This window comes from Choristoneura fumiferana, chromosome 26, assembly GCF_025370935.1.
Source record: "Choristoneura fumiferana chromosome 26, NRCan_CFum_1, whole genome shotgun sequence".
Taxonomy (NCBI): domain Eukaryota; kingdom Metazoa; phylum Arthropoda; class Insecta; order Lepidoptera; family Tortricidae; genus Choristoneura; species Choristoneura fumiferana.
This window is the reverse complement of record NC_133497.1, coordinates 7147061-7156698: the sequence shown is the minus strand read 5'-3', so window position 1 is coordinate 7156698 and position 9638 is coordinate 7147061. Positions and strand designations below refer to the sequence as shown.

General features: G+C 45.2%; 6 protein-coding genes and 1 pseudogene across 7 annotated transcripts in view; 6 read left to right on the top strand and 1 right to left on the bottom strand.

Annotated features, from left to right (window-relative positions):
- LOC141442900 (uncharacterized) overlaps positions 1-9638 on the bottom strand; it is a 52388-nt gene that overhangs the window by 7782 nt on the left and 34968 nt on the right. For both annotated transcript variants that reach the window (XM_074108052.1, XM_074108053.1), the window contains one exon: positions 5387-5547. In XM_074108052.1, the coding sequence (XP_073964153.1) occupies positions 5387-5547 (161 nt within the window). The remainder of the gene's footprint in view (positions 1-5386; positions 5548-9638) is intronic.
- LOC141442590 (histone H3-like) lies at positions 854-1709 on the top strand (annotated as a pseudogene).
- LOC141442909 (histone H4) lies at positions 1963-2696 on the top strand. The gene has a single exon (XM_074108060.1). The coding sequence runs from the start codon at positions 2086-2088 to the stop codon at positions 2395-2397; it is 312 nt and encodes a 103-aa protein (XP_073964161.1). The 5' UTR covers positions 1963-2085; the 3' UTR covers positions 2398-2696.
- Positions 3715-5347, top strand: LOC141442897 (uncharacterized). Its single transcript, XM_074108049.1, has one exon. It carries the CDS (start codon positions 4161-4163, stop codon positions 4869-4871), a length of 711 nt encoding a protein of 236 aa, XP_073964150.1. The 5' UTR covers positions 3715-4160; the 3' UTR covers positions 4872-5347.
- On the top strand, positions 5843-6573 carry LOC141442904 (histone H2A). The gene has a single exon (XM_074108056.1). It carries the CDS (start codon positions 6055-6057, stop codon positions 6427-6429), a length of 375 nt encoding a protein of 124 aa, XP_073964157.1. The 5' UTR covers positions 5843-6054; the 3' UTR covers positions 6430-6573.
- LOC141442903 (histone H2B) lies at positions 7424-7982 on the top strand. Its single transcript, XM_074108055.1, has one exon. The coding sequence runs from the start codon at positions 7503-7505 to the stop codon at positions 7875-7877; it is 375 nt and encodes a 124-aa protein (XP_073964156.1). The 5' UTR covers positions 7424-7502; the 3' UTR covers positions 7878-7982.
- On the top strand, positions 8654-9273 carry LOC141442902 (histone H3). Its single transcript, XM_074108054.1, has one exon. It carries the CDS (start codon positions 8778-8780, stop codon positions 9186-9188), a length of 411 nt encoding a protein of 136 aa, XP_073964155.1. The 5' UTR covers positions 8654-8777; the 3' UTR covers positions 9189-9273.

The window sequence follows — 9638 nt, the reverse complement described above, 5'->3', positions numbered from 1 at the left end:
CGCGCCGTCCTCTTTCATAGACCAGAAGCACACCATCAAAAAGGCCCTTCTGAGGGCCACAATATGATTCGTAAACAATAGTTATCGTTTCTATAAATACACGACGTCACCCAACCGGCCGACCGCACCGGCTAATATAATAAATACATACATACATACATACATAATTTTAAAGTAATAACTGCATGCATGCGTAATGCGTAATAAAGAAGAACACAGGATAGCTCTCTCTCAATATTAAAAATATATATACATACCAACACACACACACACACATACATACATACATACATATATATATGTAAAATCAATAAATGATACCTACATGACAGATGGTGGGTTTTTTTTTTTTTTTAAATCTAAGCATTTTGAATGGGTATAAGAGATAGGATGGTAAATCGTGTACTAAACAAATTAATAAAGAGACAAATATAAAATATATTTAGTAACTTGCGATAATAATCAAATACCTATCTATATTATGTTCTAGTTAAAACTAGGTACGGTTTATTGTTTTATATTTTTAAATGTACTTTTCGTCATTTCCGTGTGTATGATAAATTAAATATTAATATTATTATTCTTATTCTGGTATACTACTTATGTACATAAATATTACAATATTGTAATTATAATATTAAATCCAAATATAATACGGCCAGTCGGTCGACCGGCCGGCTCTCCCCCACCCCTCTCGTGTTTCTCGTCTCTCGCTCGCACAGTGGCCACACTTCGTCCCCTCCGTTTGTATAAATAGAGTTGCCCGAGCGTGGTAACGTTTTTTATTATCGCTTGTGACTCGTTCGCACGCTAGTACCTGCTCTCTCGCCCGATCGCACGTTTATTATACGATATGGCTCGTACAAAGCAGACCGCTCGTAAATCTACCGGTGGCAAAGCGCCGCGCAAACAGCTCGCCACCAAGGCGGCTCGCAAGAGCGCGCCGGCCACGGAGGGTGTCAAGAAGCCGCATCGCTACAGGCCGGAACCGTCGCCCTGCGTGAGATCCGTCGCTACCAGAAGAGCACCGAGCTCTTGATCCGCAAGCTGCCCTTCCAGCGTCTAGTTCGTGAGATCGCGCAAGACTTCAAGACCGACTTGCGTTTCCAGAGCTCCGCCGTTATGGCCCTCCAGGAGGCCAGCGAGGCGTACCTGGTGGGTCTCTTCGAGGACACCAACCTGTGCGCCATCCACGCCAAGCGTGTCACCATCATGCCGAAAGACATCCAGCTGGCTCGCAGGATTCGCGGTGAACGCGCCTAAACGGTGCCTTGACCCGCGCTGCCCCGCTTGCAGCACAACACGCGCACCACACACAACCCAAAAAAAGGCCCTTCTGAGGGCCGCAATTATGTTTCAATGATTTATAAAAGTTTCTCTAAACAAACCGATCGTCGAAACCACATATACGTTATGAATGAGATAAACATGCAAGCTATTCATTAATATTGATCAGTCAGATAGTTGACTTGACAGACAGCTAGCTATATATTTTTTTATTTTATTTGATATACATATGTACATCACAGACAGGTGAACCAGTTGATAGCTCCAATTATTTATTTGTTATTCAAGACTATCGATCGCTACTAACTAACAGGCGTATCTATACTTAAACGACAACGTATGAACGTAATGTTATTGTTATAACATTATACATAATATAACTTAAGCAAGCAAGACACATAATACAGTCGTCACATAATGAATGATGTTTTTTTTTTTTTTCATACACTCGAATAACGGTGTGGAAATTTTATATATATATATATTTTTTATGAAACCACAACCGAAATAGGTACAAAATTTATATCGTGCACCTAGTCTAATTTATTATATTATATAATTTACAAAGTTTATAATAATAATAATAACAAAGTTATCCATCGATTAATTCCTTTCTCGTTCGTTCTCGTTCAAAACACAACACTCCACTCCACTCCCCACCCCGCTCGGTCGGTTAGCAGGGTGATAGTATAAATAGAGGGCCTGCCTGAGTAACGATTTCAGAATCATTCGCATCGCGTCGCGCGCAGTCGTAGCAGCGTTTGTTCACGTACGTTCTAATCTTAAAGAAGCTTCAGAATGACCGGTCGCGGCAAGGGAGGAAAAGGTCTGGGGAAAGGAGGAGCGAAGCGTCACAGGAAAGTGCTTCGTGACAACATCCAGGGCATCACTAAGCCCGCCATCCGTCGTCTCGCCCGCAGAGGTGGCGTGAAACGTATCTCCGGTCTGATCTACGAGGAGACCCGCGGCGTGCTGAAAGTGTTCCTAGAGAACGTGATCCGTGACGCGGTCACCTACACCGAGCACGCCAAGAGGAAGACCGTCACAGCGATGGACGTCGTGTACGCTCTGAAACGCCAGGGCCGTACCCTCTACGGTTTCGGTGGTTAAACACCTCGCTCGCGCCCCCCGTGCTCGTTCGCCGACCGGCAACGGCACGATTATCTACAACAAAAAGGCCCTTCTCAGGGCCGCAAATGCATATCAGAACTATATAAGTTTCTTTAAGACTGGACTGTCAATCTATATATATATATATAATAAGAAATAATCACCCTACATAAATACATACATACATCTAACTAAATATACATGCATGCATGTATACGTCACATTATATTAATTTATTCACTCTGCCTTGCATGCACGTCACATTTGCCTAAGCAAGCTGTAATACTCTTATGTAGTTTGATGGCATGTTTATGTTACTTATGTATGCCCAAACGAAAGGACTGATTTAATTACCCTAAACTAGGTAACGTCTCTCTCAATCTTACAAACAAAACAAAGCAGCTTACAAACAAGAAACAACTGGAGTTACTACGCTAACTGTCCGAATGCTTGAAAAATAATAGGTAGTATCCTCGCGATCTCCGTGTCTGTCTCGATACAGTAGTAGTAAGTAAGTAAGTAAGTAAATAAATAAATAAATAAATAAATAAATAAGAAAGTAAGTATGGTATGTAACCTAGGTACAACCTAATACACTTCGATACGAATCGAAGCCTAGCACGCGCACCAGCACCCGTAACGTACTTAACGTATCTACGTAGCGCGCGCGCGCTCGGTCGGAGCCGCATATTATATTCAATTTATTCTAAGCACTATTATCCTATAAATTTATTTTCTGCAGCAGGTCCGTCTGCTAATTAATTAATTAATTTTTATACCACTGGCTGCTGTTTGTTTACAAATCAAATCGTCCGCCGACCGACCGGCATCATAGCGCCGCCCGACTGCCCGACTCCCCCGTACCGACCGGCGCGCTCGCTTTTGCTCGATCTCTAACTAAACTTACTTATTTACTTACGCGTACTTACTTGTCTTGTTTTGTTTGTACCCCACTTAGTATACAACCTTATAACGAATCGCTCTTTTTCCCGTTATGTATATATATTTAGGTAGCATTGGATTAAATTTTAAAAAATGTTATAAGTACCTTTATTTATACATACAATAATAGTCTAGCATTTTTCCAAAGCCAGCAACGGCGGTCTTGGAACGGCACTCAGTAGTCGGCCACTAGACTGCAGCCCGTCTAAGCAGCTGTTTTACGACACCGAACATAAACATACAAAATAACACTATCCAGGGCGTCTACGATTCGTCCTATTGTGTTATTTCCATAAACGGAATCTTCACTTTCAACTGGACGATAAATAATAACACTATTTAAGTGTTTTAATAAGTAAAAACCATTTTTAAAGTGACCCGAGGTACGCGCAGTCTATAATACCGAAAATAAACATGCTCCTCTCGCTAATAAACAAATGCAGTTTGACGAAAGCTAAAATTTAACATAGATGCATTCATAAAGATTCCACATATCGATTTTGATAGTTCAAAAACTGATATATTTATGAGAAAATACGATTTAATCACACACTGGTAAGTGAAAAGTTGGAAGTGTTATTACGAGAAAACGTCCCGCGACACCAGAGTCTGCCTTACGGTTAAGCCGCGCTCGATATATATAGGTGGCTCCCTCTCTCCGCTTGCTCATACTACTTTGCACTGCGCCGCGCGCCGCACGTACGTCGTACCTCTCGCGTCTCGTCTCGCACCGCACAGTCTCTCGTTAACATTGAACGTGTACGTTCGTAATCGTTGGTTGTAGTTTTTGTTGTTGAAGAAACAAATTATCAAGAAGCAAGATGGCCGATACCGCAGTTGCCGCCGACGCACCCGCCCCAGCGACGCCCGCTAAGAAGCCAAAGGCGTCCGCGGCCGCGGCCGGCGCCAAGAAGCCTAAGGCGAAGCCGACGCACCCCAAGACCTCCGAGATGGTGAACAGCGCCATCAAGGAGCTCAAGGAGCGCAGCGGATCCTCGCTGCAGGCTATCAAGAAATATATCGCCGCCCAATACAAGGTGGACGCCGAGAAATTGGCTCCGTTCATAAGGAAATACTTGAAGAGCGCCGTCGAATCTGGCGCCCTGATCCAGACCAAGGGCAAAGGTGCTTCGGGATCGTTCAAGCTAGAATCGAAGTCGTCATCGGCGAAGAAGCCGGCCGCCGCCAAGTCGGCCCCCAAGGCTGCCGCCGCCTCCGGCTCCGCCAAGACCAAGAAGGCAGCCACCGCAGCGTCGTCCGGCAGGGCGAAGAAGGCCGCAGCCGCTGCTTCCTCGTCACCATCCAAACCGAAATCGGCAGCCGCCACCAAGGACAAGAAGGCGGCAGCCGCTAAAAAGAAGCCTGCAGCCAAGAAGCCCTCCACCCCGGCCAAGGGCAAGAGCGCAGCCGCGCCTAAGGCCAAGAAGAGCGCGAAACCGCCCACCAAGAAGCCCAAGGCACCCAAGCCGAAGAAGGCGGCGGCCGCTCCCAAGGCTAAGCCGGCAGCGAAGAAGGCAGCCGCCAAGAAGTAAGCTAAGCGCGATACACTCACGCACGGACGGACACACAGACGCACGCACGCAGCAAGCAAGCAAGCAAGAAGATCTTGTCCTCCGCCGCCCTGTTCGGTTGGTTGGTTCGTTCGTTCTTTGTTCGCTTCGCGTCGCGTCGCCTCGAACGAACGTCAAAGGAGGAGGAGGGAAGACCACACTTACATTTACTTACTCAACATACGCCCGTGCGCGTTTAAAGCACACCAAAACAGCCCTTCTGAGGGCTAAAAAATGATTCGAAGCCAGAGCAATAAGTTTCCCATAGCAGACGTGACGTCACACGAAATTAGATAATCAAATCATACATTTAATATAGACTAGACTAGACCTGACTAGCAAGCAAGCAAGCAAGCAACGTACGATACGATGGTAATAATAAGAAAAATAAGGTGATGGATGATGATGATGATTATTATGCTGCTAAATAATAATATTAATAAATAGGTAGGTAGGTAGGTAGGTAAAAAATAAAATAAAATAAAAACTCGCTTTACCCACAACATCGTTGAGGGCGGGAAGCGACGTGGCTGGCGGTCGGCGCGGCGCGGTAGCGCCGCGCCGGTTCCGATTTCGGGCCTTGCCGCGCGCGCTGCTGCTGGGGCTGGAGCCGGCGCGGCGCGGATGCCGCTCGGGCACCGTCCGGCGCATCGTAGGCCTTATTTAGAAACAGCACACGTTAATGATGCGTTCACACACAAAAATAATAATAATAATAATAATATTAAGCAATAATACGGCATAAACTGACCTAAATAAATAAATAAATAAACTATACTAACAGTTAGGATATAGTTTAGTTTATTATTTAATTTCGTGTGTAATATTATCTTCTACAATACAATCAGGATGTTGATGTTGTTAAGTACCTATGGATGTGTTTTGTTCGATGTGTTTTCACAGCATCCATCCATCCATCATGCATGCCAGGCTCGACCATGCCGGGCAGCGCTTGCTCGATCATTTGCTATAGGGGCGGAGTCGCGGAGCGACGTAGCGGTGCGCGCGCGGCCATCCCCACTAAACGGGGCTAGCTGGGATCGTATAAATTGAGGCGGTCTAAAAATGGCCGACGTATTGTACGTTTACGACTCGCTAGCGCTGTACGCACCGCTAGTGTTCCAGTTATAAGTTTACGTGAAACAAACAAACTTAACTCTCAACCATGTCAGGACGCGGCAAGGGTGGTAAAGTGAAGGGGAAGGCAAAGTCCCGTTCGAACCGCGCCGGACTCCAGTTCCCGGTCGGCCGTATACACAGGCTGCTGCGCAAGGGTAACTACGCCGAGCGCGTAGGTGCCGGCGCCCCTGTGTACCTCGCCGCCGTGATGGAGTACCTGGCCGCTGAGGTGCTCGAGTTGGCCGGCAACGCCGCGCGCGACAACAAAAAGACCAGGATCATCCCTCGCCACCTCCAGCTGGCGATCCGCAACGACGAGGAGCTGAACAAGCTCCTCTCCGGCGTGACCATCGCACAGGGCGGTGTACTGCCCAACATCCAGGCGGTGCTCTTGCCCAAGAAGACTGAGAAGAAGGCTTAAGTCGCACGCACGCACTCTCGCCTCGCCACGCACCTGATCCTTAGTGCCACGTTGTGTTTTTGTATCTCCGTAGTGTCACTAACACGACGCGCGGATTACAAATTCCGCAACAAAAATCGCAAAAGGCCCTTCTAAGGGCCACAATATGATTCGTATTAATATTGAGTTTCTATTAATACATGACGTCATCATAATACAATTGTTAGTTAATTAATCTACTACTAGGTAGATAGGTAGGTTTGATTAAAATATTAGCCGCGCTCAGACTTGCGTGATGCTATGCTGTTATTAATACCTATTGGTTGCTAACATACACACAATTCGCACCTTTAAAATTAAACTGAAACATACATACACATACATGCATACATATATATATATATATATATATATACATACCTACCTTACCTACCGTTATGCCTTATTATATTTTTTGAGATTAATATATTATATAGTATAACTATACTGTTATTGCAGCGAGTGTTGTCAAACCTCATTATGTTAAATAAGTATAAGTACCTAGTGTAAGTAAGTATAGTACCTTTTTTTTTTATTATTATTATTATTATGTTCTTCACTGAGAGGAGTGATGGAATGGATGATGACGATGCGACGGCAGGTTACGGGCTCACGTCAGGCATTTCTGTAATTATGTTAATGTTATGTTATGTTAAGTTGAGTTAGGTCGTTTTAGGTTAGGTTCGATTATGTTAGGTTTGATACTGGTGTATTTTTATACACATATATATATATATATATATATATATATATTTTTTTACTCGCTATGAAGCAACAAAAAAAAAGGAGAAAACATAGCTAGCAAGCAACGCTAAACATATTCCACTCCCCCCCGTCGCCCTCACCCGTCGCTACGGTTTACGCGCGCCCGGTCGCACGCTATTGGTCGAGTAAGGTGATATCGTGATAGAGGGAGACCATTCGCTACGCGCCGCATCGGCATTAACAAAAAGCGACTCGCCCCGGAATTTTGCATCAGAACTCGTTCGACTCTCGCGTCGCTCGCATCTCTGCTATTTCCGTGACCGTAACTAGCAACAACAACAACATCAACCATGCCGCCCAAGACGAGCGGAAAGGCCGCCAAGAAATCGGGCAAGGCCCAAAAGAACATCTCCAAGTCCGACAAGAAAAAGAAGAAGCACAAGAGGAAGGAGAGCTACGCCATCTACATCTACAAGGTGCTCAAGCAGGTCCACCCCGACACCGGTATCTCCAGCAAGGCGATGTCGATCATGAACTCGTTCGTGAACGACATATTCGAGCGCATCGCCGCCGAAGCGTCCCGCCTCGCGCACTACAACAAGAGGTCGACCATCACTAGCAGGGAGGTGCAGACCTCTGTCAGGCTGCTGCTGCCCGGCGAGCTCGCCAAGCACGCGGTCAGCGAGGGCACCAAGGCTGTCACCAAGTACACGAGCTCCAAGTAAACGAGCGCGCTCGCGTCCTGCCTGCAGGCGACACCCGCGCGCCCGCGCCGTCCTCTTTCATAGACCAGAAGCACACCATCAAAAAGGCCCTTCTGAGGGCCACAATATGATTCGTAAACAATAGTTATCGTTTCTATAAATACACGACGTCACCCAACCGGCCGACCGCACCGGCTAATATAATAAATACATACATACATGCATACATACATAATTTAAAGTAATTATCTGCATGCATGCGTAATGCGTATAAAGAAGAGCACAGGATAGCTCTCTCTCTCATATATAAAAATATATATACATACATACACAAACACACATACATACATACATACATACATATATGTAAAAATCAATAAATGATACCTACATGACAGATGGATGGGTTTTTTTTTTTTTTTTTTTTTAACTAAGCATTTGAATGGGTATAAGAGATGAGATGTAAATCGTGTACTAAACAAATTAATAAAGAGACAAATATAAAATATTTAGTAAACTTGCGATAATAATCAAATACCTATCTATATTATGTTCTAGTTAAAACTAGGTACGGTTTATTGTTTTATATTTATAATGTACTTTTCGTCATTTCCGTGTGTATGATAAATTAAATATTAATATTATTATTCTTATTCTGGTATACTACTTATGTACATAAATATTACAATATTGTAATTATAATATTAAATCCAAATATAATACGGCCAGTCGGTCGACCGGCCGGCTCTCCCCCACCCCTCTCGTGTTTGTCGTCTCTCGCTCGCACAGTGGCCACACTTCGTCCCCCTCCGTTTGTATAAATAGAGTTGCCCGAGCGTGGTAACGTTTTATTATCGCTTGTGACTCCGTTCGCACGCTAGTACCTGCTCTCTCGCCCGATCGCACCGTTTATTATACGATATGGCTCGTACAAAGCAGACCGCTCGTAAATCTACCGGTGGCAAAGCGCCCCGCAAACAGCTCGCCACCAAGGCGGCTCGCAAGAGCGCGCCGGCCACCGGAGGTGTCAAGAAGCCGCATCGCTACAGGCCCGGAACCGTCGCCCTGCGTGAGATCCGTCGCTACCAGAAGAGCACCGAGCTCTTGATCCGCAAGCTGCCCTTCCAGCGTCTAGTTCGTGAGATCGCGCAAGACTTCAAGACCGACTTGCGTTTCCAGAGCTCCGCCGTTATGGCCCTCCAGGAGGCCAGCGAGGCGTACCTGGTGGGTCTCTTCGAGGACACCAACCTGTGCGCCATCCACGCCAAGCGTGTCACCATCATGCCGAAAGACATCCAGCTGGCTCGCAGGATTCGCGGTGAACGCGCCTAAACGGTGCCTTGACCCGCGCTGCCCCGCTTGCAGCACAACACGCGCACCACACACAACCCAAAAAAAGGCCCTTCTGAGGGCCGCAATTATGTTTCAATGATTTATAAAAGTTTCTCTAAACAAACCGATCGTCGAAACCACATATACGTTATGAATGAGATAAACATGCAAGCTATTCATTAATATTGATCAATCAGATAGTTGACTTGACAGACAGCTAGCTATATATATTTTTATTTTATTTGATATACATATGTACATCACAGACAGGTGAACCAGTTGATAGCTCCAATTATTTATTTGTTATTCAAGACTATCGATCGCTACTAACTAACAGGCGTATCTATACTTAAATGACAACGTATGAACGTAATGTTATTGTTATAACATTATACATAATATAACTTAAGCAAGTAAGACACATAATACAGTCGTCACATAATGTGATTT

What these genes read in the sequence shown, in the direction of transcription:
- LOC141442909 (XM_074108060.1), top strand. Translation starts at nt 2,086, where the DNA reads ATGACCGGTCGCGGCAAGGGAGGAAAAGGTCTGGGGAAAGGAGGAGCG.
- LOC141442897 (XM_074108049.1), top strand. Translation starts at nt 4,161, where the DNA reads ATGGCCGATACCGCAGTTGCCGCCGACGCACCCGCCCCAGCGACGCCC.
- LOC141442904 (XM_074108056.1), top strand. Translation starts at nt 6,055, where the DNA reads ATGTCAGGACGCGGCAAGGGTGGTAAAGTGAAGGGGAAGGCAAAGTCC.
- LOC141442903 (XM_074108055.1), top strand. Translation starts at nt 7,503, where the DNA reads ATGCCGCCCAAGACGAGCGGAAAGGCCGCCAAGAAATCGGGCAAGGCC.
- LOC141442902 (XM_074108054.1), top strand. Translation starts at nt 8,778, where the DNA reads ATGGCTCGTACAAAGCAGACCGCTCGTAAATCTACCGGTGGCAAAGCG.